Below are 26,070 nucleotides of genomic sequence, written 5' to 3' on the forward strand. Positions count from 1 at the left end.
TTACTCCGCTGAGCAAGCCGCTGTCCGCGTAAGGCATGCAATTTCGCTCGCACACGACACCGCGTAAGTAATGCCCGCCCGTCTCGCGACCCACCGCGCACGCGGGAGCCGAGACCCGAAGATCGTGTTCGTCTTTTTACATACTGAGGTGTACGTGCAAGTTCACCTGCGCAAGTACGTCGACACGCGAATCGCTCGTTGTCGCTGCGTAATGCTCATGTATGTATTGATCCAAGTGGGTGCACCGCGCAAGCGCGAAGGCTAATCTCGCTTGATAGTCCCGGGGATATACGAGCCGGCCGAAGTAGGGGCACGCTTCAACATGAAGACGACCGGCCCGCTGGAGGATCTGCGTTAGATGGAAAGGCTCCGCTCCTTCGTTCCGGCGTACGCTTCTCTGTCTTCGTACCGTCGAGCGCCTCAGTTCAACTCTCATATTTGCAGCAACACCTTGTTTTATCCGTTGTTCTTCCTCGACGGTCGATCACGGCTCTTGCAAACCAATTTCGCCAACTTCTGCACCTGTTCACGGCCTTTCCTCGGTCTAAAAGCAATCTCAAGACACCCCATCACCGATACCCGGGTACCTGGGCATTGTCAAGTTCCCCGCGGGTCTGGGTCCGGAGCAGCATTGCTTTTAGTCGAAACGGCAGCCGTAAGTACGCGGCAATACGCAACCGCACCAGAGGATTGGTCGCCATCCGCAGTTAGACATTGCTTACTGAGGCAATTAAACAGTCCCACCCGGCAAACGCCATCCGGTACGACCTTCTCATGAGGCTATCAGCTTCCCGTCCCGCCGTCCCTGGATGCCGCCACGGCACCGCGTATCACCGTCGCTCGCGCGGGTCGCCTTGGGAATCCCGCTACGAAACTCGACGACAACCACGAATACGCTGCATACAGACCCGAAACCATTTGTATGCCGGCTTGATCGATTCAGGGGGCTACAAATCGAAGCGTGCCCATGTTTTCGCTAACCTGATACCGGTCCAGAGGGCCACCAGGACCACAGGACTTTGGACTCCGGACGTCGTACAGATTCGACCTATCCTTACCTCGGAACACTGCTGGCAGATCGTTCATTCCACGACCGATTGAACGGCAGGTAAACCTACCCAATCTCGAAGCACTACCGTGTTCAGAAGAACCTAGGGTCGCCCCTCCCTTCCGTCGATCACCGACCCTCAGCATGGATCTGCCCGACTTGCTCCTGGGCTCGAAAGGTTGATAACTACTCATCTACCAGCTTCTGTCGCCCTCTGCCGTGTTATCGTACGCATATAAGCGTATTCCCGCCTTCGCGATAACGATTGGCACGCTATCGTGTCTTCGAAGATGAAGACGCGCGCTTCGACCCTATCCCGCCTCCTGTTTCCGTCAGGGCGCTCGGCCGATGCCTCTATTACGGCCAGGTTCAGCTATCCATGTTCGCAAGAGATCTCGGCGCAATGCGTACTCTATAAGTGCAGCTCCCGCTCTACGGCGCCGGTATGAACACTTCGATCTGGTTCGGATCGTTCAGCTGCCCGCGCGACCCTGGCGCCCGAGCGTAGCAATAGAGGTTCTCCGGTCGTTTGGGCGCTGCTTTCGACTTGATTCTGACTGATTTCCCGGTTGTAGTCTATAACGCCGTAGCCATTATCGCAAATCTGTGGCACGGCCGGCGACGGTGTCCAAGCCGAACGGCGATCTCACCAATATCACGAACCTTGTTTGGGTTTCGGGACCATCCGTCCTATTCACGGGTCACCCAAAGGGCATTGTGATTCCACCCGTCCTTAGCGGTGCACAAGTTGACTGTGGTTTCGGGAGATTCGCTCGGTCAGCTTGACTCCTTGAACGGTACTTTTGAAGGAAACCGGTGTTATCTCGGGCACGACTGAGCGAACATCCACGATTCATGCTCGTACATTCATGACCAGCTCTGCAGGTTACCAAACGCGAGCTTGGTCAGCCTCAAGCTCCGTAGTCAGGTAGCGTCTAGTTTCCTCTGTTTGTCCGGCAATTCTGATCCGCGGACACCTGCAGTGCATACGCTCAGGCATCTGGGTGGCCTTTAGCATCCGAATACGCGTGCTGTGAACAACCGTGATCTCGCCGCGCATAGATGCCCCGAAGAAACGCCGGGTCCTTGACGCTGACGACTTTGCTTGCCCCAGGGCTGTTATGTTCAGTAAACAATGTCTCCGCTAATGGCGGAATCTCGGTTATAGCCGCTTTTTCCTCTTGACGCCACGCCGTTGCAACTAGGTCGACCGCGTGTTTGCAGTGTCAAGATGGAACGGACGCGGAACGCTTGTCTTGGACAGCTGTCATCACTTCTAGTATGTCCTTAATCAAAATGCTGGCTTTATCTCTGAGCTTGAGCGCACCAGGTTCCGTGAAAACATCTTGTTATATTGCACAGACAGTGTCACCGACAGTGACCCGTCTCGGTGGATGACAGCTCGCCGGCTCTGATGGAATAAGGCGCAGAGCATGGACTCCGAGCGGACCGTGTCAACTATCGGTTGCCGTGCTTCATCCAGATTACCGGCAATCCTCGGCAGGCAGGCATGATGGAACGCGAGCGCTTTTCCTCTGACCTGGACAGGGCCAGCCGCGAGCATATCCGGTGAGTTTCAGATGTGCCATCTAAATATAAGGTGAGCTGGCTCATCGCCGTCTTTGACGATGCTTCAGGTGTGCGCCCGTGCCTTCCGGTGATTGATCCTGTGCGCTCTCCCCTTCCCCGCATGCACACTGCCACACGCCCCGGGTCATGCCTGTGAACCCGTCAATATGAAGGGATCAATAGACGCACGTAGTCAACCGCTCCCTGTCCATTCTAGTGATCATGCTACGGGCCTCCGCTCTGTGCCCGTGAATGCCGGTGGCTAAGGCGACGGCGACTCAGCGCAGTTACGATGGGCGCTGCTAGAGCTCCCGCATGGAACAGCGCCTGACGTGAAAGACCGGCGCGGCAAGTCCCGAATCTGGCGTGAGGATGATGATGCTGACCCTCCGTTCATGTAGGATCTCCGGATGAAATCGGGCGGCGGAACACCTCAGGCCCACACAACGGGACAAGCATCGGAGGACCGCTGTTGTAGCATATCTCCGGACTTGCTCTCGGATCCTGCTATTCGTGGACGAGCTTCTCGCCCCGAGGCCGAATGTTAACTCATGAACATGAGAAAGCATGCACGTCTATATCTGTGCGTCTAGATGCGAGACGTAACCACCACTTCTATTCGGTGCTTTCACTGGCCTGTACTGCTAGGTGAGCAAGTCCTCTCACGACAACTACTGCAAATTTCTGACTCCGGTTTGAATTCACTCCAGATTATGTTACCCGTTGTATCCATCTTGCGCTGCGGTAATCGACCCTCGTGATGCTTGCTCGTCCACTACAAAACCTTCGAATGTGCTGCGCACAGCAAGCATCAGGCTGATGTATCTCACTCCTCTGCGCTCTAAAATCATGAACGGCCATCGACGCATCACGTTTCGTCAAGCTCAGTTGTCCACTGTCATCACGCCACGAACGCAGTCCGACCCCACATACGCACTGCCACCCCCACATCTGTTCCGCGGCCGTCGTTGGCTTCCAGCTCGCGTTTCGGAACTTCTGAACTTTCTGAGGTTATGGTATGCGTCGCCATTGAAGTCGACGGCTGCCTCTCCGGACCACGTATGTCCCTGACCAATGTCAGACTGGTTCAGTTGGTAAAGTTCGAGGGGGCATTTCGTTTGTCACCCATGCCCTCGACGCGTGTCGTAAGGGTATATCATCTGCCCTTGTGCAACAGCTCTGAATCGTCATGGAAGGTTTCACGAGTGCCTTCTGCTGCGATTATGGGCGAATCGAGAGAAGGTCCAGAACCATGACGTGGTAGCATGAGAGCGCGACCTCGCGTCATGCGGTGATGAATAGCTTCTCCTGAGACTTGCGTCTGCTCTCGCCATTGTTTAGCTTCGTTGAAAGGACTACACCCCATGAGGTAGGCTGTGAATCTTACGAGAAGTCCGGCCCGCGGGCGGATCATGTCTCTACTGCGATGCCCGAAAGACATACTCAGCTGCACACCATTCAATGATCAGGCTCGATTCTTTCCGGCTCTGCTAAATCATAGAAGTCGGATTGGATCATACCATGTACAGTGTTAGATGGGACTTCAACCACTCGTAACTACGCCCCATGTCTGCGAGATCATAATTCACGATACGGATGCTGGACAGCGGCCTGACTCGTCCTGGATATGACATCCTGGAATGTACCAATGCGACCAGTACGTCCGTATTGATGCTCTCCCGCAATCGACGGCTGTCACTGCATTCTAAAGTAAGATGCCGCAACTTCGAGACGAGGCCAGGGGGTGATCGCTCGCCGTTTTCGGAGTAAGGAGGGAGGAGTGTCGTGATGAGCTCGTGCATCACCAGCGTAGAGGGTGGATCCCGGATATGGAGACCATCCAGGTTGGGAGCATTTTTGAGATACGCGGAGAGTTCGTCGGCAGATGCGAAGGGTAATAGTAGATTTCTCAATGAGGTCAAGCCATGGCGGAAAAGACCGGCTGGTGACATCCTTGAACCGATATTTAGACGATCTAAGCCCGGAGCGCGAATGTAGTTGAAGAGTTCGGAATCCTCCACGGAGAGCTGAACATTACGAAGCCGAGGCATCTCGATCCTAGGACCGTAATATGCCGGGAAGCGAATGGGGACCGCGATCGGTGAACCAGGTCTTCCGAGGCTCAAGTCTTCCAGTATGGGACTACGCTCCAAGATAGTAAGGAGATGATGACCCTCGAAAAAATTGACGTTGATGGATCGCAACCGTCTGAAATAGGTTTCCGGCGCAATCTGTGGGGGTTCGCGATACGTATGGAAGGTACTACGCCCCAAACTTGGGGCATGCAGGTCGAAGGCTAGGTGTCGTAATCGAGGATCGGGAGAGACATCCAAGTGCCGAATGAAGCATCTCCAGAACAGGTCAACGTCCATCGTACTGCCGTCTGCGACCGTGGCTATCTTGAGCGTATCGAGTAACGGTAATGCCTTGGCGACAAACGGATTGAGGGCCTCCTCCAGGAGCCATACAACATCTTGCCATGGAGCGCTGATGTCAAGTTCCTTCGCGCCATCGGGTTGAAGTCCACTCCCGAGTGCAGCTAACGCGTAAAGCCACACCGCCGTACGGATATTGTCGTAGCCCCCGCGCGAGGTTATGCGCAGGGTTCCAATACGTCCTCTGGACCGCTCCACCCATAGTTGTGCCCTGAGATCCGGACGGGCGATCTGCGCGTGTAAAAGGAACCTATTCCAAAGAAGCGGATTGTCGCGCACGATTCCCCTCCAGTGTCTACAGACAGCCCCGATACGATACACACCGGTCGTCCTTTCGGCAGCATAGAACGTGAATATCTGCAGCCATATATCCACTGGTATAGTGTCAGTTCGGAAACGCTGTTGGGAAGATTGCGCTAGTCAGGCGGGGCAGGATGAGGCCGTGGATGGCGAGAAGCAAACCTTGACCACTTTGGTCTCCCATGGATACGTCCCAGGATAGTGGATCTCCGTGTCCGTATAGAAAGCAATCTGCGGCATCTTCGTGGACTGTTGCAGAAAACAGAGGTTGTAATCTCCGGGTGCTAGTACGCGGACACCGGGATTCCAGTGGCTCGGGAGGCTCAGACCTCTTCCTGGGCGGTCTGGGGCGAACCGCAATTGCGAGAGGTATCCTCTGGGTCCGCAGATAAAGATCTCGAGCACGCATGACATAAGTCCAGGTGCACACGCATGGATGATGACGAGCGTAGATGACCAGTGAGCCCACAGGAGCAAACAGTGCGTCCACAGAAAACAAAGGGAACATGCTTCAACGCTTCCCCCCTCCCGACAGCCGAGTCGGATCACGCTGCAAACAATGCGCAGAGAACAAAAAAAAAGTCGTGGATAGAACGACGCGCCAATCTCGTCAATCGCCGCAGGAAGTGGATTGCTGACCCCGCCGGTATGCATCGTCCTTTCGAGGAAGTCAATGTGACACCAGGCTGCGTACTATGTAGTTCGCTGCCGATGAGTGCTCGGGGCCGGGGCAGATAAACCTGCTGATGCCTGCCTCAGATTTCCAAGTTCATAGACTTTGGAGAGAGCTTGCCTGGTGAGGCTACGATCGTTGTGACGGATTTTACTTCTGAATTTTACGGATTTCAAATTCAGCGCATGTCTCCACCTGATCCGCTGAACGTCTTCTCGTTTGTCCTTACGCGCCGGAGCTCCTCGTGGACCACGGATGTACACGCCGCCGTTGTGTCCGGTTTTCAAATGGTGCGGGTGATAGGAGAAGAGTCGATAATGCGGATCGTCCCACAGCCAGCGCGCCGGCGAAGGCTCTGGGGCATGGAGCGAGGAGTTCGCCACGGTGCATCGAATATGGACATACATAATAAGCGACAGGAGGGCAAGGAATGACGCGTAGTCCCCACGTAGACTCGCTAACGCTCCATCACAGAGCCGCCCACAATGTTGATAGTCGCGAGTGCAGATACATGACACATCCGCGTCAAAAGCCTAGTTCCAAGAGGTGTAGTACGTCGAGTTAAGACCAGCTAACTGAGTGCATCGTGGTTGGTGTTCTCCCAAAACGCCGTTGGTCGGAGCTCGCTGCCGATGCGGTGGTGGAGCACCAGTCGAAGCCGAACAAAGCTGGTCGTGCTTCCATTTCCGGATGCGACAACCCTATCCACACGTCTTGCCGCAGTCCACTCGGACAACGTCGCAACACAAACGGACACATTATTATATTGAAGTATGCGTAAGTATCGCCCTAAGACACCTTCACCGTCGACTACAGATCACGATACAGCCTCACATACTTATCTAGCGCCGAATCTTGGCCCTCTTCCTCGGTGAGCTGGTACCCATGGATTTTCAGCACTTCGAGCGGAGCGTAGGGTGGTCCATAATCCCTTCGGCTGTCCACGACTTTTCTCAGTTGGGTCAATGAGATTGTCGGGCGAAAGGTAAGAAGGGAGCAGCGGAAGCTCAGGCATCCCAAACGTGAAGTGGGTGGTGGAGGGTATAGTTCTTTGACCCATCGAGGGAAGAGGCAGTGTATGAGGACGTCGGGCATCGGCGAATCACAGATTTCGAGCTCGTTCAGGTTCGGCGTATGTTCCAGGTATACGCAGAGGTCCGCCGGCGATGGCTGGGTCAACACCAAGCGCTTCAGCGAGGCCAGGCCGAATCGGAGCCTGAGGAGGGCGTCCGCCGACCTGGGCATGGCGCCGAAGGTCAGCGATCGCCATTCTGGGGCGTAGATGAACGCGAAGAGTTCCGTGTCCTTCAGCGCGAGCTTGATATCGCGGAGGCGTGGCATTTGGATACGAGGGCCGTTCCGTGGGGGAAACTCGACCGACACGGGTTGCGAGACATCTGGGCTCCATACTTTCAGTTGCTCCAAGGCCGGGCAACGCGCCATGAGGGTGAGCAAGTGACGGCCATCAAGGCAGGTTATTTCGAGTACGCGCAGGTGACCGAAGTTCCTTCCCGTCGCAACACCTGATACCTCACGATACGGACGTAGCCCTGGCGCTGCTCGGGGCATGGCGTGTAGGTCAAGGACCAAGGTCTGCAGGCGAGGGTCGGCGGCAGCGGTTAGATGCCACATGACACATTTCCAGAACGCCTCCAGGTTGATGTCGACGGTGTCCCCTTGTGTTGATATGACGAGCGAGTCCAGTAGTGGCAACGCTTTGGTGCTGAAGGGCTCGAGGGCTGTATCTAACAGCCATATCACGTCTAGCCAGCCGGCATGGATCTTCAGACGACGCGTCCGCTCTGGTCGCAGCCTTCGGAACATGGCGAAAGCAGCCATCCATTCCGGAGAGCGCAGCCGACCGCTACCAACATTTGCATTTATACGCAGGTCCTCAATCCCACCCTGCGATCGCTCCATCCACAGTTGCGTCCGAAGACGAGGGTTTGGCTCTGTCAAGTTGAGCGTGTTCCAAAGAGGAGGGTTGCCGAGGACCGATTCTCTCCAGCGGCTGCACACCGCGCCGATCTGGATCAAGTCGTCTGGGTTTGCGGAGCTGCACAGAGCGAATATCCTGAGCCAGAAGTTCGTGGGCATAAGCTCGGCTTTGCTCGGTTTACGCAGGTCCTATGGGAGCACTATGAATTTCGGAGGGCGTACAGGCGGTAACAAACCGGATACGAACCTCGTCCATGACCATTGGAGCGAAGACGCCAGGATAGGCAACGTGCATGTTGTAGAGCGACATGGTCCCTGATCCAGAGCTCGCCGCTCGCCCATGTCCTCAAGACAACACTGTCGTGTTCAAATACCTGCTAAAATGGAACAACTCAGCGTCTGACAATGCTCGCCCGCCCGCCTGCATCCACGATGGGGTAATGGGTAGATCGCATCAGATAAGGACCGTCAGCACTTCACGTTGCCAAGCTGAGCGAATATATGACGTGAAAAGGCTGAAACGTGGACCTGAAGATCCCGCGGAATCGACGACGCAGTCCCGCGGACAATGTGTGCCGACATGCATGTCTGACCACGAACCATGACGGTTTGACAGTTGCGATTGTATCCGGTCTGAGCATGCCTGGGCATCTCGATCAATACCATGGTATATCCTCGCAAGCCCTCTCTGGTAGTGTACACGTGAATGTATATCGCAGATGCAAATGGGGGTTACATGAGCTTGCCGCTCGCGGCGGATCCCGATGCGCCCTTCTTCAACGCCTTGGTGGTAGCGAACAGCACGCTGTCAACGATGGACGCGATGGTCAAGACACCTCCAACGATCGCGCATGTTCTGTGAATCACAGTAATAAGCACGACGCATCCAAGGAAGATATGAGGGGAGCAACGCACGATGTGAGGAAGTGCGCGAAAGACTGTCGGGTCTCGCTGTGGACGATGAGGATCGGAGAGATCTCGAAGTTGAAGAAGGCGCCGGGGACGCCGTAGGTGGTGTGCGATATGTGGACGCCCTCGGCGGTGTTGTCTTCCGAGCCTTTGTCGAGATCGCGCTCGAAGTGTGTGGCGCTATATTGGTGCGAGTTCACCTAAGGCAGGAATCCTTTAGCAACCAGTAGCATGCATGAGCCGGCGGGGTACGCACAGTTTGTCCGTCGAGGGTACGGAACTGCGTCGAGACGACCTTGAGGAAGTACTGGAACATGTATTGCGCCTTGATCGTCCGCCCAACGGCGCCGTCGAGTGGGCCGGCCTCGAGCCCCATCTTGGCCCGCATCTCCTTGCTGACCTTATACTTGTCCGGGAGGTACTCGTCGTCGCCCTCGAACGCGAACTCATGGATCGTGTGCGAGAAGTCGTGCCGGTTGCCGTCCTCGCGGAGGTAGGGCACGAGCTCGTACATCGAGCGTCCTTGGCTCTGGAACGAGCGGCCCGGCGATAGGTGGATGTTGCCGATGACCTTGTTAACGCGTACACGGCCGGCGATGTTGCAGCCTTCGCTCGCTTGGTCCTTCAGCTTTTCTGACCAGTTCTCCTTCACGCACTGTGATCATGATGGTCAAACGGAGAGCACTAGGATGGGAAAGGAGCAGTGCTGACCTGCTCAATGCTGTCCGGATTTCCGAAACTCCATCCCCGGTTTACGTAGGCTTGGCGTACGGCGTCACACGAATTACAGCAGGCGCCTGTGAAGCCAGTCGTTAAAACTTGATACCAAAGGGTTGAAAGGCGGAAGGACCTTCTGATGGTTCAGCGCCGTAACATGAGCCACAGTAGCCGTCGGGCATCGGTTTGTTCTGGCGGTCGAATTCGCTCTCTAATTCGGAGCGCTGCGAGCCGGGAATGAGCTTGCCAGTGCTGTCGAGACGAGTCTTCAGGATGTTGTGTGATATGTCACGTTGTTGCTCGCCGCTGATGTCCATGACATCCAGACTGAGCACTGCGAACCCTTTCAGTCACGAAGCGGCATGAACAATGTACGTATGGACTCACAGTAACAAGGGACCCTAGGGAACGTTACGTTCATGCGTACGGTGAGCTTCTCGCCCCGCGATTTGTCTACAACGATGGAGGTGTCCATATTGACACGTCGGTAGTCCACGAATTCAATCATAGTGAAGGTGAGGATGATGGCGGCGGAGAGAAAGGTCAAGAAAGCGCCCGTGCGGGTCTTGACCTTTACATCTTCCATGGTCTAAACATTGTGGTCGAACCACGCATGAGATACGCGATTTCTACCATAGCTATCTCTTGTGCTGACCTTGCCGAAGGCATCCAAGCCCTTGAGGCTTCCAAAGAGACCCTTGGCCGGCATGGCGAAAGAGGATCAGTGCTGCGCTTCGCCGAGCCGAGGTTGTGTTCGGACAGGCACATGATCTGCTGGTGACACGTCGCTGCAACGGCCGCGAGTCGCCCTCAAATCTGTGTTCGTGGGGATGGGCAACGCTCAGCCAAAAATTCGACTCCGACATAACTTCCCACGCATAGCACTGCCATGACAATGAAGGGTACCGGACAAAGTGTCTTGTCCGACCAGGTTATGCAGTCAACCATGCCGGCTGACGTCTAGAATGGTAGAGAGACTACCGCTTAAATTTGATTCTTGAGAGAATGTTGAGAATAGAATTTCTTTCTTTGTCCTCGGGGGAGTATAAACTAACATCAGCACCGATTAAATGGGCCAAAATGGACCAAAAATAAAATTCGATCCTCAACATATTCTCAATTGGCATCCCAAAGAATATTTTAGAAGGGTTGTGCAATTTTAGAACCTTTGTGGAAGGTACGGCACTTGATGCAAGAAGAACTCTTTTTGCGGGAGTTTGAGCATCGCGAGTCAGCCACCAGATTCAGCACAGCCACTTCACGGTGCTCTGTAGGAGGGAGCACGTAGTTTGCAGGAACCAATGGAGTTCAAAATTGATAAGATAGTAAGATATGTCATTTTGTTTATTTTGTAGAGCTTTGCCGAATTTATGACTTGGGAGAAAGGTCGAGGAATGGGGATGGACACCCAACAACGTGCACATCAAGTAGATGTGTGGCAGTGTAACCGTGGGATTGGTTACGCCTACTTCGTAGGCGTTGCCCAACCCCAGTGTTCGTTGCTCCTCCGTATTCGTTCCTCTCTCTTCGCCCTTGCTGGCCTCTCGGTCTCGCGCCTCGGTCCCGGGCTCTCGTTCTGGTGTTGAATAATTCGGTCTGCGCCGACGATTCTCCTGAGCGTAACTGGCCCGAACGACCCCGGAGTTTTGGTCTTGATTGCAGGCTCTAGCAGCTCTCACTACTGGCGGATGAAGCGAGCAAGACGGGACTGGCGTTGCTGAAGTGACTGCGATATAAAATGGCGACCCACCGGTCCTCGTCTCAGGAGTCCACGCGGACGACGTCCAGCGCAAGCTCGTCTCTGGACAGACGCTTCGACTCCAGTGCACAACTCATACTCATCCGAGACGAGTCTACGGACTCCGAAGAAGACACACCGACTCACGTTCCGGGAGACGGCGGAGATGATGAAGACTACGACGACGAGTTCGAGGACGAGCTCTTCCCGTCGATAGACCACCTCCGTTCATCCCCGATTCCGGATTTGCCTCCAACCCTGGTCTTTTTGTACATGCTCGCGCCATGTCTAAAACTCGGGGCGCTATTGGTCAGCAACGTCGACTACCCATTGCAATGGGCCATCCCAATGCTGGCGTTCTTTGCCGTGTTATCGGCGTTCGCGCGGCACCTATGGTACATGCTGGCGAGATATGTACGGAAAGCGAACATGGAGGATATCGTTCTAGACACCTTCGCGAGGGATCGGAGAAAGGAGCGAAGGAGGGAGATTATCCGTACTATCGTGAGATGTACCACTGGTGTTACGCGGATATGCACCATGTTGTTGTATTATCGAGGTACGTCCTGCGGCTCTATGAACTTGCATTCGCTGGCACTCATATGCCATGCAGTGACGGTCCAAGTTCTGTCACCTCAGTTACCCGAGAAGGTCTGGATACTGCCTACAGGACCCGTGCTGAGCACGATCCTCGCCGTTGTCCTACTTCCGCTCAGCATGGCACCGTCCCTCGCAAGCCGAAGAGTCGTATTCTCCACAACGGCGTCATTGCTGGCATTCGTCGGATGGATCGTTTGCGTCGCCTACGCATATGCGACCGGCACGTTACCGCACCCTGCAGTGGTGCCTAACCTGGGGAGTCTCTGGGAGAGTCCAAGTGAGATCACATCATAGGCGATGCTGGAGGTTGAGCTGATTATTTTTCGGTAGCGATATTCGCCCTTGCATTCACAACGTCGTGGACGCTGCCGTTGTATACGGCGTTGAAGCGCACACCGTCTGTTACTATCACCGGCGGAAGCAAGACGTGGCGCTCGTTCCGGCTTCTCTCGATTTTCTCCATCGCGCTTGCAGTTGCGTTGATTCTTCCACTGTTGTTCTTTGGGCCATCCGCGCCACCCGTAAGTCACCCGTTACTCCGGCAATAATGCCTTGTTCGTCATTGACTCGCTTTCAGGCATCCGACCCGCAGCCTCTCCTCGCGTTCCTCGCCGCCGCAACTCTCTTCCTAGGCATCCCGGCGGTGTTCGTCACCACACCACTGTTCCCTATCCCCCTCACCCTTCGCAAGAACACGAACATCCCTTTTGCCAAAATCGTGCTTTACCTCGTGGTAGTGTCCAGCGCATTTTTCCCCAACTCCCTCGTCTCGGTCGTCAGCGACGTCCTCATGGTCTTCGCCCTCTCGAACGCGTACTTCGCACCAGGTAAGCCTTCCAGCCGTTTAACCCCACGTGTTGTCGTCGACAAAACTGACCGATCTCGACTCGTCAGCTTTCATCCACATCGTGACGCACACCTTCAAACGGCCCATCGCCATCGTGATGCCGCGCACGCCGCTCCGGTCCGCGAGCCATCCGAGTTTCTCCGCCCAGGGCGACGAGATGATGGAAGAGCTCCTCCGGCGCAAGGAGCGAAGCCTGCAGAAGCGGCGACTGCTCCGGCGCATCGCGTGGGACGTCGGCGTGTGGGTGCTCCTCCTCCCCGTGGGCGGAGGCGGCTACGTCTGGGCCGTGGGCCGGCTCGCGGGCAAGTGGTGACAGGACATCAGGAAAAATCGGAGTATCGAAAGAGTCGCTTATTGGGTACCGAAACCCCCTAAAGCTACTAAATGAGCACGTTTTAGGAGGTTTTAGGAGGTGTTTAGCAAATCCGGTTTTTCCTGATGGACGGGTTTCCTTGTCGGACACTATACACACCATTCTTCACTACCAAGTTCTTGCCGTCTCGTTTCTTCCTTTTCTTTCTTCCTTTTGTGTTTGGATCGTCATCGCCCTCGTCTTGTAGTATTAACTCGAACACTTCAAAATGTATTCTCCACCAACCTATGTCTATAGTCCCCTCGCTGCGACATCATCGTCGTATGATCTTACTGTTTCTCGAATTTCTCAAATGTTCTCGAGCAATGGTACATTTCGTGGACAATACAATGCGAATTTACATCGCTCTGCTATGGATATATATCATACGATACAAGGTATGTGCTAGACGTGATTCGTGAATGAATAGGGATAAGATAGTGGAAACAACAAACATCACGGCGAGGAGAAGCACAGCTATATACACTGACAGGACAGCGCAGTACAATCTTCCCTCGAAAATGACGGTCGTTATCTGTCGTGTGGTGTTGTTGTGTGCGATAGCGTGCGTCCATGGTGGTACGTCATGACGTGAAGGGGGGAAAGACATCATCGCTGACGGCGGCGGGCCTTACGCGCAGTCTTTTTTTCCGGTCCAGTCCCGGTCTCACAAGCCCCAGTATGTAACATGAAGGATATGCGAAGGTGGGCGAAGCATGCGGCCGTTGCGGATTTAGACGGCGTAGGCACCTGCTGGAGGGAGCTGTTGCTCTTCCGCGGGGGCATGCTCGTGGTGTAGCCGCGCTGCCTTGTTACTATCGCATGCTCGTTAGGTAACAACGCGAACACAGCACGAGGAGAGGACTCACGGCCTGTTGACGATGCTCTCTGAGCCCTCAAAGATGAAGCCGTCGTAGATGGCAGCACCAACGAGTGCGCCGGCAATGGGAGCGATGATGGGACACCATAACCAGTATTGGCTGGAGGTTGCGGGTAAGTGAATGGCTCCGTGGACAAGTGAAATGCAGTGAACACTGACTTGCGGTAGGTGAAAACGTCTTTTCCATAGCCGACCATGGCAGTCATAATTCGTGGGCCGAGATCACGCGCGGGGTTGATGGCATATGCGGTCTCCATACCAAGTGCGGCGCCGATACCCAGGATAAGAATGAAGAGCACGAGCGCGTTGAGGCCCGGAGGCGGGGGACCGTTGGTCTTGTCGGAGATGGCCAGAACAACGATTACCAGAACGACAGTGCCGATGAACTACGAGGCAATCACAGAGTGAGCGGGACCGATACGCAAGTGATAAATTAGAGATGGACGGACCTCATCGAAGAAGCATGATACGCTGGTCATGTAGTCGGCAGCGTAGGTAGCAAAGAGAGACGCTGTGCCTGGTACGGTACGAACCCCTTTGCCGCCCTCGAAGAGGTCGATAGCATGCTGCATCGAGACCAGGAAATGTCAACGTCCAGGTTGAAGTGATGTTTGGAGGAGACGTACAAAATAGTTCGCGTAGATGACCAAGGCTCCGACCCAAGCCCCGAGCAACTGAGCGAGGCAGTACCCAGGGACCTTTCGCCAAGGGAAATCGCGGAAGGTGGCGAGCATGATAGTAATACTGGGTGGAACAGAAGTTATGGACGAGGATAGTCCGCGAGGATGTGGTGGACTAACGCAGGGTTCAAGTGTGCTCCAGAAATACCTCCGGTGACCCAGACGCCAAGCGCGACACCGCAAGCCCATCCGAAACTAATGGACAGGTAAGACTACGGGGTGGGTAAGAATCAGAGAGCGCGTAAGGAGGCAACGTGACGACTTACACCCTTCTGGCTGGAAGCTACGGCGGTGCTGCCCGAAAGAACTACCTGGCAGTCCACACCGTTCCCGAAGATGATCATGATCATCGTCGCCAAGAATTCCGCAGCGTATTCCCGGATGTATGATCTACGGGTTCATTTAGTGTTCATGAAACGTGACTGCGGGATCGACCTGGCTACATACCTGAACTTCGCCCATCTGTTTGGATACAGGCTTACGTGGTCACTAATCATGGTGCCGTCCGATCCATCGTTATCGAAAGTGCGCTCGATGTGTGAAGTCGTGTTCTTCTCCTTTTCGCTGTGGTGGAATGGTACGCGAGCCCTCCAAGATTTCGACATGGCGACGAGACAGAGCAATCGAAGGTCGGTCGGGAGAGAAGAAAGGAGGCGTGCCCCGGGTCCGGCAACTGGATGAATAAATAGGTGGGCACTCTTGCGTGAGTGCCGCACGGCAGGGAGAAGGTACGGCCCCTATAGATCCCAGGTGTGACCGTCACAGAAATGCAATCGTGGGAAATCGGAGCCCGTTGAGGCTGTTGAAGTTCCAGAATGCGGCCTGGAAGGTCGCCTTTCCTGGGGTTGCATACCGAAGAAGCAGGGTGAATGTCTCCTTTCCTAAGGTTGATTGACGGAGAGCAAGAGTCGTGAAGATGGATGACCATGAATATCCCTCTGCCTTCTTATGTGCAGCTCGAGCAAGCTCAGAGCAGAGAATACGTGCAACATTGAAGGTAAGAGTCAACGTGTAACCGGCCCATTGAAATGACGTTTTGTAACGCATGTGACATCCCAATCAAGTGCTTTTGCCCGCCGGTTACCGCCTATGCTTGTGCAAAGACGTTATTATCAAAGCCTCCCAGATCATATGTTGGCGATGGTACTCCTGATCGAACCTCGGAAGGATGAGCCCGTGGAGAATTCGAGATCCAGAACAGCATGGGTCATCACGGCTAAGGGGAACCACCGGACGACACCATCTGACCCCTGGGCAGAATGGTATTGGCGGAAAGCAGCCAGCGGTTGTATACCGTGTCTATTGATGAACCTGGAGTTCTCTGAGAGCGGCGGCTCTCCGTCGCGTTATCATGCCTTCCTGCGCTGATTTGCCTGCTTCTTGGCCTTCATCCTGAGAGGAGAATTGCTTGCGAATGCGCTTGGCCGGTTTGGCGACATCAGGGGTTGGCTGTGACGCGGCCGGCTTCGGACCGTACTTGCCCTCGGAGGAAACGGTCCGCGATGACCGACCCGCAGCCATCGCCTTGGTCTTAGTCTTGCTTACACGAGCTGTTGCGCGGGGCGCCTTACGCTGTGGGCCGCCATTGGGCGGCACCATAGGGTATAGCGCCTGGGGCGCACCATGCCTCGGCTGTTTCGATAACGGCTCCTGTGCCTCAAATTCGATCATCTGCGGAACGGAGAGAGACGGGACCGATGAGTATTTTCGTGTTGGCCCGTGGCGTGACGATAACTACGATCAAAGCACTCACGTAGCAGGGCAAGACGAGGTCAGGAGATCGCACCACGTACAGTTTACCTTTCTCGTAAGGCCCGCAGTACGAGTCGAAGCGTTCTGCGCCGACACCCAGGTCTACATTAGGTATCTTCCGAACCTTCTCGACGTCGCCAGTCACCTTGCCAGGGAGCACTGCAAAGGGTTCAGGTAAGCGTGCCTTACGCATCAAAATCAAATGAGAGCGCAACATATGGTGACATACCGCGGCACCCAAAGACCTTGTTCGCCCCTTTGGTATATCCCATGGCACCGGCCGCGTAGTCGACAAGATAGATCCCCACCCCGGACGCGCAGCCAATCCCAATATCGATCCCGCGAGTGCCGCCAACGTGTAAGCCATCTCGTAAGATCCTGGCGTTGCGATAAGGACCTTGCATGCGGAAGGGAACGTCGTTATCCAATCTTACGACTCAAAATTAGCTTCGGCAGTTCCATGAAAGAGCTGGAGCTCTTCGGAAGGCCGCCCGAGCTCTTCCAAGCGGGCCCGCGCTGCTTCGAATCGCTGTGTCAATACCGAGTTGGCGAACACGTGAACTGCTCATCCGTATGGGCACTTGGTCAGTATCAATATGCACACTGATGTGATGCGCAGTTGACCCCACACTGATGAAGCGATGACACACGTACACTTCAGCATCTTGCGCCCACTTCTCTCGAAAGCTTCCTTCCATGCTTGCAGTGTTTCCAGATCTTGCTCGAGGTTTCCATTCCCGGCCAACAGTGTGCCCAAAACGGCATCGTACGTCGTTGCCGTCGAAAATAGCGAAACCGACCCCGCAGACGCGGCAGAAGCGTCGACGGCTACGTCAACAGCAGGCATGCGAGGACGGGGTCACTTTTGCGATGGCTGAAGCCTGTGAGTGTCGAGGAGAAGGTGTGAGAACGGGAGGTCAAGGAGCGCTTGATGGGAGCACCTTAAAAGACCTTGAACCAAAGCTCGGGGAAATCGCGGAGTATGTCTAGGAACCGGACCGTAGAGTACTTAAATTTATATTGATGAGCGTCAGTCCCTTGCCACTTGGTAAGAAATCCCGTGAACAGACACAGTAAGCGAGGGAATTGTCAGGTGACCGTGTTCATGCGGCGCGTCCGTCTGGCGGCCCGGGCGGCTGTTGCGCATTCACGCTATCCTCTTTTTGCGCGAGTTTTGACAGATCTCTGTTCTGAACACCAAGAGCCATCAGGTTGGACCGGACCGCCGGTTTCAAAGAGCTATGGACTACGACGATGTCTCGGACCGGCCGGCTGATACGTCCTCGTCGTTGACCGCGCCGCCTCCGGTCGATTATCCCAACGTTCGCCAATCAGGGCAGAAACCGCGGGCAATGAGGCGGGAGGCGAGCGGCGATGTGGATTGCCACTTGTGAGCTAGAGCCAGCAAGGATATCACCTCGCGCATTCATGCTTACGCGTACCTGTAAGCGTCTTGAGCAGAAGTAAGCACGCTATTCAAGGATCGGAAGTTGGATCCCTTTGAACATCTCCCCTAGTCTTTGGTCACCAAGGGTACAAGGGGAAACAGAAAGAGATCTTCCAGGCCGCGGTACGAGGTCTGTCGCTCGCATGCTGTAGTCGTCGAGTGAAGGCTCGACCTTCCACGCAATCTTGCAGGCGCCGATGTGTTCGTGCTTGCGCCGACAGGAATGGGCAAGGTGTGCGATTTTGTCATAATAGCCCCCTCTATACCTCATTGAGTGCGACATTTCAGAGCGTTTGCTTCCAGGTACCAGCTATAGCAGACAAGGCAAGTTGGTGCGAAGCTCGTGCCTAATGGACAGAACATGACTGCATCTCGTATAGCATGGAATCACGATTGTTATCTCGCCTTTATTATGTGGGTCATGTTCGGATGCTGTCCGCGCAGTATAACTAACGCAGGTATGAAACATAGCGCTCATGAAGAATCGTATGATGAACCGAGTACATGTTTCCCACTGAAAAAGACTTATCTTGTTGAAAAGAGGTCGCAAATTTACACAAGAAATATCGTTACGCTGCGGCGCTCACCTCCGAGACACCACCGGACGAAAGGCTCGCGGTAAGCAGTCGTCGTGGCTTTCCATGCTGTCCTGACTGATATCTCCTCTACCCGTAGATCATAAAGGATATATCAAGCGGTCACCCCCGGAATCGCTTATTGTATAGTGCGTGTAGGCGCAAACCTGGTATTGTATTACCTCAGATTGATGCTCTCAACAGTTACTCCGGAAAGGCTTTCTTCCGCGGATTTTAGCAAGTTGCTGCAGAAAGTTTATCAGAACGGTGAGCTCAACAGGTTCGTCGTAGACGAGGTGAAGTGATTCGCTTGGGAATCGCTACAGTTTTAACATGGATTGACGTTAATTCCCTCAGGCCCATTGTATCTCGGTGATTTGCGCCCGCCGTTTTGTTCGCTGAACAGTCGCTTACTTGTGCATAGGAATGGGGGCACGATTTTCGTGCGGAATACCGCAAGCTGGGATCACTACGAGATCGCTTTCCCGATGTACCTATTATGGCGCTCACCGCCAGTGCGACTCCCCAGTAAGCGCATGTGTCATCGAATATCCGCATCTGATGGTCGTTCGCCATCAGCGTCGTCGAGGACATCATCTCCAACCTCAAGATGTCAAGAGATCATCTATACAAAGTCGTCCACCCCTTCAATAGAGCAAATCTGTACTACGAGGTCAGTCACCATCGTCGTTGCACATGATACCCCCTGACGCACCCGAGCAGGTCCGGTACCTATCAAACGCGGACCCAGCGTTACACATGCATGACGTATATGAATATATATCCACGTTGCATCGCCGGCGAAAGCGCGCGTCCTCCGGCATCGTCTACTGCCGCACTCGTGCCATATGCGATCAACTGTCCCAGTATCTTCGCGCGAAGGGTTTAAGCGCCCGTCCGTACCACCGCGGCGTCAAGTGAACCTCCTCAGATTTCGTCATGACGGGATACTCATGAGAGATGTTGATATTATAAGGCCTCAGCTCCTGGACAAGACTCTGAGGGAATGGGAGATGGGTGGTTCCGGAGAAGGCGGCGTTGACGTGGTGCGTACCTTGGCTGCAATCACCACCTGTACTCATATCTATCACAGGTCTGTGCGACGATAGCCTTTGGTATGGGCATTGATAAACCTGACGTCGTGAGTCAAGAGTTGCCACCTTTTATCCAGCTTCATCCAACCCCACATCGTGCAGAGGTATATCATACATTATGACCTGCCAAAGAGCCTTGAAGGTGGGTGTGATTGACTAATTCGCTTCCTAGCAGAGACTGATCACCGCTCAGGCTACTATCAAGAAACAGGCATGTAAACTGCATCCGCGCTTGAATATGGGCGCTAATGCGGTTTGGCAGGACGGGCAGGCCGTGACGGATCCGTGAGATCGCATATATCCACAAAAATGTTGCACTAATATACTTGACAACTCAGCCAGCTAAATGCGTCCTCTTCTACTGTACGCTGATTTGTTTCTGCCCCATGGTCGATATTAATCATGCTGTCCATCCAGCGCGAGAGGATGCTCTCCGAATAAGGAAGCTAACCGGTGATGCCAACAACCGCCGCATGGCGGCCAATGGGCCGCCTCCGAGCCAACGCGCCATGAATAGCCTGCGCGCGGTATGCACCTCGGCATGCTCACATAAGACCATCGCTCACGTACGAACGCAGTTGGAAGCGTTCGCAGAAAGTGTGAACATTTGCCGTCATGTTGTGCGTTCATCCTACCGCTGTCAGTGACCTGACGCTGATGCTTGCCAGTCTCTTTGCCGCTACTTCGGCGAGGTCATTGATGATAAGGACCCCGAAGTTCTCAGGCGTTATTGCAATGCGATGTGTGATGTAACTCCTTCCTCAACGCCAATGAATGCTACCTGGACTGACCCGGCGTTCAGGTCTGCAAATACCCGGACAAAGTTCGAGATCGGAAATCGAACCTGTCTTCTGATGAATGGGTCAGTTCCCAAGCTGCGACAATACAGCGCACCAACGCGAACTTCGACGACGACGACGACGTTGATGGCTACCCGAGGCCTCGACCTCGACCGGTTGCACAGACAGTGACCAGCTCGGAGTCAAGATTACAGCAGTACCCTGCAGCTGGTCTCCAGAACAATCGCATAATGCAACCGCCCTCGGCACCTTGGAGGGGACCCTCCCATCTGCCAAAAGAGAATCGGCCATCGACGTCTGGCACCTCGTCGAAGAGGGGCTTTTCTCCTGGCCCCCCGGTTGCACCCACCAAGCGCCCGAGAAATGAATACGACCCGTTAAGCTCAAGTGAGTGCGGCGGCTTTGGTCTAGTCTGTTTTCTCAAATACCACTCTGCTCAGAGGTCAAGCAGTTTGCGTCGCTCGGAACGGTCAAGAAACCTTTCAAGCCACCCCTCATGATCTCGAAGCCGACAGTCCGCAGCGTGGACATCGATCTATCAGAGGATATCGCCCTGGAACATCCATCGAAGGGGGAAGACCGCAACGTTGCTAAGCGACCGAGGAAGAGATCTATTTCGCCAGTTCCAACGCCGCGGGAAAAGGGGGATCCGGTCTTGTTGGATGACGCTGCCCCAATGCGTAGCTGTGCGTGGCGCCTGTCCCTGCGGAATACTCGGCTAACACCTCTTAGCATCGCCGGTGGATGGACTAGAGGACGTCATGATCAACCTAGACGTTGGATTCTCACAGAAGATATCGGTCAGTCCGTTCAGCATCCAATAGTTTCGGGGTTGATCATCCTCTTTAGCCTTCTGTACGACACGGCGCTTGCGCGCGAATGTCTAAGGCGCTTCGGAAAATTCTTCGCAAACATGGAGACAAGTATCACGAGGCCTGGTCTTCGCTGGACCACGATGCGAGGTGAAAGTGTACCCGTGCCAAGATTACCTATGAGACTGACGCTCACGTGTAACAGGGCCGAGCTGATCACGTCTACCACCAAGAAGACGGAGTTCTCCATCTTCTCCATGTGTACAACGGAGGAGGGCTACCGATCTCGCACCGAGACCATGTTAGATGCGATCAAGACCCTGTCTTCTCCCGAGGCTTGGACGGACAGCTCCGCAGACGATGATTATGAGGATGCACGAGAAATCGTTCAGTTCATCCGCGACGCTTCCCGTCTGACACGTTGAGCGTATCTAAACTCCGGGTACGATATTGGAGCGCATCGTGATCGGAACGCGGCGCGCATGTATATTCACGTAGACAGCCCTTGAGCCATAAATACTTGAAATGTCGGGAAGAGAGCGCAGAAGTATCCTCTACTGGCAAGCCCAATTATTATACCGTCGAGACTGAGGGCCAGAACTCAGTCGCACGACCACGACCGTGACATTGTCAGAAGTCCATTTATCCAAAGCGGTTCGGACCAAGATCGAGCTCGCATCACCGGGGTTTGCCTGTGCACGGACGATATTCACCGCCTCCTGGTCACTCATCACATCCCAGAGCTGTCGATAGAAGAGTATTGTGAGCTAACCGCAGAAAACGAAGGACCAGCGGCATCGCGCACCCCGTCACAGGCGATGATCATGAATTCGTCCACCTCTTCCAGCACGGTCCGCGTCGTGTAGGGTTCCGCGATCACCCACTGCTTCAAGTCGTGGTCGCCAAAACTGCGCGAGATCGCAAGGTATGCTTGCACGCGCCCTAACCAGACGTTGCCGTTCGCGGCCTCGATCCGCGCTCGCTCGTCCGCGTGGCTCGGTAGGTGGTCGCGCGTGAGGCGAACGGCCGTTCCGGCGCGGCAGAGCACGACTCGTGAGTCTCCGACGTTCGCGCAGTATAGCACGCGTTGTGGCGCCTTCCCTTGCGCTGACGGGCAATTGGGTTCGGCGGCGCCGTCTTCTAGGCGCACAACTGCGACTGCCGCTGTGCTTCCAGGATCCTTTGTCGGATCCGACTTGTCCAGCTCTTTGATCTTCTCATCTGTATCGAGGAAGGTCTGTCGGAGGACATCGAGTAAGGGTTCGTGTGGATGTTGGTGCATGTTCTGTAGCAACACCTGCAAAAGGCGGGTGCATCAGCGTTCTGAAGGAACAGCGGTGTAAGGTGTAAAAGAGGACGAGCTATGTCGGTCTCACCTCGTGCAAATGTTCGCCGCAATATCTGGCGACGTCGATGCTGCCGCCGTGACCGTCGTAGACGGCGAAGAATCCCTGCCCGTGTATCCCACCGAACTCGGGGACGATCGCGTGCACATCTTCCATAGTCGGGCGATGACCCTGCTCCGAGTGCGCGTGCGCCTGCAGCAGCCAAGTATGAGGGTTCTCGGTCGTCTGAAGTTTTTTCAGTCATACACGGTGGGATTCAGTAAGGGTACCTACGGCAGGGTCGGGGGTTGCGATGGTTTTCGGTGGCCCAGTTCGCCGGGACGCCCACAAGCGGCTATGGAAGGACTCGGGAACAGGATGTGATCGGATATCGTGGGTCATTTTGCTTGGGATGTTGATGGAGGGGTGTTTGTCGCGAAGGATGCCGTTGGGATATTGGCAGGGGTGAACTAAAAGCGCTCGTCTTATATCTTCAAGAGAAGTGCCACACAGGCAAATGGCTTTGTCCTGCAAGTGAGATCCACGACAGTGCTGGCCGCAATGAGCTGTACAGCCATGCTCATAAGTACGATATCCAGTGACTCCATATCGAGAATACTGTGGCATTATAGACATACCATCGTGCTGTCCGATCGACAAGTCAACACAACCACATGCGACCCCGCACCGCGGCGGTCCTCAACAATACAACGGCGCACGCTAATTAGACAAGCAGGTGACAACCTCCCCGCCACATCCCTGCTCAAATGTACGCGTCCAGCGCTAGTGCCGAGCGTCAAGAGACACTCAGAGTTTTCCTATCTTTGCGATCTTAACGCCAACGGCCAAATTCGAACGCAGCTCGGGGCAGTGCGTGCAGCGTGAGGACAGATCGGAACAGCTTCGGAGTCCGTACTAGTGGCCGAGGATGGCACAAAGAACGCCCAGCTTTTTTGCGCAGCAAATACGGACATCACGGCCCCAAGGGCGTATTGTTTTCTTTGTACGTGTTCGTGTCCGAGAAACGAATCGTCAGCTCTAGGCCTATCATCATAAGAATCGAGCGCCTTCTTTGCGAAGAGGCAGGGCTACATACCGTACGAGGCGTTGCAGTCGTGAGTCGCAGTGTGCCTGACTCTCAGCTATGATTCCCGTTGGACTCCGACGGAAAATACGTAACGTCTGGTCTCCCCAGTCAGACTCTCGATGAACAATGAAGACAGTCGTTCACACGCATGAGCCCAACGTCGACGCCGTTACACTGCGGGAAACAGGCTGAATCTGGGCAAAATATATCAGAGATAATTTGCAAAATAATTCAGAAACGCTATGAGCTAAGTTGACCCAAATGATGTCAAACTTACTGCAAAGAGACGGGGAAAGTAGTCATATTCTTGACATATATCTGCATCCTTGAGATAAGTCTGACATAACCTCAGACTAGCTTAGCTGCAAATATGTCAGTAACAACTATACAACATTTTTTTGATATGTTTTTCCCAGATTTAAGGGATTTCCCGCTGTGTTATGTATGGTCATTGGTGGCGCGTGCGGAGACTCGGACTCGTACGTGTACATTGTCGGTCATCTCTACTCAACATGTACACCGAGGCTCTGGATTCGCGATAAAAGCTGGTCACGCACCAGATACTTGCAGCGCTTATTCACTGTAGCTGGACCGCCAGCGAATTACGAGTCGGAAGGAGGACATAAAGTCGTAATTTACGACTTCATGTCCTCCTTCCGAACATTGCACTACTCCATGCGAGGCTCAACTGGCCGGGATCTATGCTACGTGGTATCTCCTCGGCTCTATGATCCAAAGCGCAAGTCGTTCCCCGAGATTTCTGGGAGGTCTGTGCACCGGGACTTGACCAAAGGAGCCAATCCACCTTCCGTCACGGAAGGCGGAATAACTGTGCGGCTCGACTTCACGGTGAAGTCGAGCCGCACAGTTATTCCGCATCCGCTCCTGGTATAAGAGCTCGCTGGATGCTCGATATAGGGCCAACTACATCTTCTCCTGATACATCCATCACCTCATTACTGCAAAGCAATCATAAACTTCCACATCTCAATCATCCCCTCATACTACCATGCGCTCCACTCTCATCGTCGCTGTCCATTACGCCGGTGCCTCCGTCTTCATCTACGAGAAGTCGGATGGTACGCTGGTCTTTTATGAAATCGTTCGCGGAGGTGTCCAGGTATGTGCCCTTGCCCCTTATTTTATCAACGACGAGCCTCATGAACGTTATATCGATCACGCAGGTGCCCACGAGCCCTTCGTCGTCGTCGCAAGTTAGAAAGGAGCTGCCCGCGGCCTCGGCCCGGCCCGTCGTTCTGCAGGCGGCGGTCACCGGTCTGAGGTCGGTCGAGAGGGGCTTGAAGAGGCTCGGTTCCATCGTCACTGGAAGGCGCAAGATGCCGGCGGTCGTCGAGATCAAGGTCGAGGTCGAGGTCAAGGTCGAGGAGGAGGTGCAGGAGATGGACTGGGATATGGTGCTCGGTGAGGGTCAAGCGACGGTGGAGAGGAGGAAGGCGATGAAGAAGGGCGTAATGGGGTCGAGGAAGGCTATGGTGGAGAGGAAGGGAGCGATTCGGCGGGCAGGTCAGGTTGATGTCTAAGGGCGTCGGAGTGGGGGCGCAGGTGGAACTTCGCACTGCACTTCTTTAGGTGAGTCTTCCTGTTTTTTCGTTATGATTCCTTGTCTGAATCTCGTTCGCAGATTTTACAGATTCCAGGGACCAGGGACCAGGGACCGGCGACCAGGCTTCAAGAGACTCTGATGCGCTGATATTTGTTTTCGGTAAGCCTCCCTTCATCTCCATACATATGATCATAGGCTAACCATTTACACAGGCTCTACTAATCGCTTTGCTCTTCTTTTCAGGTCTTGGCTTGGCTTGGTTTCGGCTCCGGTTTCTAGCTTCGGTCTCTTGCGCTGGTCGCAAGGGGGCGCGAGGTTCGAGGGGTTGGAGGTGCGCGGATATCGTTTGTGCATGGATGATGTTCGCGGTATCTTTGACTCTCGGCCCTCGTGCCCCCGGAGAGCGCGCGCCCGATTGCGAACACAGTCGGGCGCGTGCATCTCACCCCAACTCCCTCACTGACACACATCTCTCTAGGTGCCGAACGCGCTTTACTGAATGTTGAGTTTTTCTTAGGAATTTCAAGTTCGTTGTCGACGCTCCGGGATGGGACTGGGTCGGGCAATGGAATGGAATGTTATAACAGCGTCATGTATCTCTCTGCGCTCAGTGTCTCCCGCATCATTGTGCAATGTATTCGCGAATTCGATGACATACCTTGGGCTAATTTTGTGCGATTGCCCGTGTCTTCTTGCGCGGGGCACATCGCGAGGACCATGTCCATGGATCGTTGGTATGAACGGCCACGAGTGTATTGTCATGCATCCACAAAGGGAGATGATCATGTCGAAGGGTACATTGAACAGCGGCAGCGAGCAATGGAACCATTGATGTCACCAAGAAGACCGAAACGGTATATGTGCAGAGAGAAATGATAAGGATAAGAGACAGAGAATCCGCGGAGCACTATGACGAGGAGTACGATGA

General features: G+C 54.4%; 7 protein-coding genes across 7 annotated transcripts; 3 read left to right on the plus strand and 4 right to left on the minus strand.

The window, feature by feature from the left end:
- Positions 1-1,480: 1,480 nt before the first annotated feature.
- Positions 1,481-8,273, minus strand: PUNSTDRAFT_130784 (uncharacterized protein; the record flags this gene model as incomplete). Its single annotated transcript, XM_007380032.1, has 5 exons — positions 1,481-1,507; positions 4,264-5,451; positions 5,515-5,728; positions 6,864-8,152; positions 8,211-8,273. 5 exons carry the CDS (start codon positions 8,271-8,273, stop codon positions 1,481-1,483), a joined length of 2,781 nt encoding a protein of 926 aa, XP_007380094.1.
- A 383-nt stretch (positions 8,274-8,656) lies between these two features.
- On the minus strand, positions 8,657-10,316 carry PUNSTDRAFT_49822 (endoplasmic reticulum-derived transport vesicle ERV46). The gene is made up of 7 exons (XM_007380033.1): positions 10,245-10,316; positions 9,977-10,178; positions 9,723-9,923; positions 9,584-9,669; positions 9,129-9,527; positions 8,879-9,072; positions 8,657-8,819 (listed from the first exon to the last, which is right to left on the minus strand). The coding sequence occupies exons 1-7, from the start codon at positions 10,296-10,298 to the stop codon at positions 8,696-8,698; spliced, it is 1,260 nt and encodes a 419-aa protein (XP_007380095.1). The 5' UTR covers positions 10,299-10,316; the 3' UTR covers positions 8,657-8,695.
- A 916-nt stretch (positions 10,317-11,232) lies between these two features.
- PUNSTDRAFT_118328 (uncharacterized protein) lies at positions 11,233-13,388 on the plus strand. Its single transcript, XM_007380034.1, has 5 exons — positions 11,233-11,886; positions 11,941-12,204; positions 12,258-12,448; positions 12,505-12,754; positions 12,822-13,388. The coding sequence occupies exons 1-5, from the start codon at positions 11,328-11,330 to the stop codon at positions 13,085-13,087; spliced, it is 1,530 nt and encodes a 509-aa protein (XP_007380096.1). The 5' UTR covers positions 11,233-11,327; the 3' UTR covers positions 13,088-13,388.
- An 82-nt stretch (positions 13,389-13,470) lies between these two features.
- PUNSTDRAFT_49824 (aquaporin) lies at positions 13,471-17,504 on the minus strand. Its single transcript, XM_007380035.1, has 12 exons — positions 17,078-17,504; positions 16,873-17,022; positions 16,668-16,816; positions 16,440-16,597; positions 15,134-16,357; positions 14,953-15,076; positions 14,807-14,898; positions 14,633-14,750; positions 14,456-14,572; positions 14,166-14,392; positions 13,996-14,106; positions 13,471-13,941 (listed from the first exon to the last, which is right to left on the minus strand). Exons 5-12 carry the CDS (start codon positions 15,289-15,291, stop codon positions 13,860-13,862), a joined length of 1,029 nt encoding a protein of 342 aa, XP_007380097.1. The 5' UTR covers positions 15,292-16,357; positions 16,440-16,597; positions 16,668-16,816; positions 16,873-17,022; positions 17,078-17,504; the 3' UTR covers positions 13,471-13,859.
- Positions 17,505-17,679: 175 nt separating this feature from the next.
- On the plus strand, positions 17,680-21,591 carry PUNSTDRAFT_130789 (ATP-dependent DNA helicase; the record flags this gene model as incomplete). The annotated part of the gene is made up of 26 exons (XM_007380036.1): positions 17,680-17,828; positions 17,888-17,901; positions 17,956-18,015; positions 18,077-18,117; positions 18,174-18,188; positions 18,266-18,299; positions 18,357-18,371; positions 18,427-18,503; positions 18,561-18,609; positions 18,665-18,761; positions 18,818-18,824; positions 18,885-18,988; positions 19,040-19,133; positions 19,184-19,377; positions 19,437-19,506; positions 19,554-19,658; positions 19,727-19,828; positions 19,893-19,917; positions 19,972-20,081; positions 20,133-20,174; positions 20,223-20,303; positions 20,357-20,741; positions 20,795-21,040; positions 21,087-21,154; positions 21,204-21,316; positions 21,372-21,591. The coding sequence occupies 26 exons, from the start codon at positions 17,680-17,682 to the stop codon at positions 21,589-21,591; spliced, it is 2,517 nt and encodes an 838-aa protein (XP_007380098.1).
- A 129-nt stretch (positions 21,592-21,720) lies between these two features.
- PUNSTDRAFT_110984 (protein serine/threonine phosphatase 2C) lies at positions 21,721-22,893 on the minus strand (the record flags this gene model as incomplete). Its single annotated transcript, XM_007380037.1, has 4 exons — positions 21,721-21,909; positions 21,972-22,463; positions 22,543-22,737; positions 22,786-22,893. 4 exons carry the CDS (start codon positions 22,891-22,893, stop codon positions 21,721-21,723), a joined length of 984 nt encoding a protein of 327 aa, XP_007380099.1.
- A 1,632-nt stretch (positions 22,894-24,525) lies between these two features.
- Positions 24,526-25,762, plus strand: PUNSTDRAFT_49828 (uncharacterized protein). The gene is made up of 4 exons (XM_007380038.1): positions 24,526-24,698; positions 24,763-25,168; positions 25,221-25,301; positions 25,355-25,762. The coding sequence occupies exons 1-2, from the start codon at positions 24,588-24,590 to the stop codon at positions 25,117-25,119; spliced, it is 468 nt and encodes a 155-aa protein (XP_007380100.1). The 5' UTR covers positions 24,526-24,587; the 3' UTR covers positions 25,120-25,168; positions 25,221-25,301; positions 25,355-25,762.
- Positions 25,763-26,070: the final 308 nt, after the last annotated feature.

The sequence above is a fragment of the Punctularia strigosozonata genome, assembly GCF_000264995.1.
Source record: "Punctularia strigosozonata HHB-11173 SS5 unplaced genomic scaffold PUNSTscaffold_2, whole genome shotgun sequence".
Classification (NCBI taxonomy): Eukaryota; Fungi; Basidiomycota; class Agaricomycetes; order Corticiales; family Punctulariaceae; genus Punctularia; species Punctularia strigosozonata.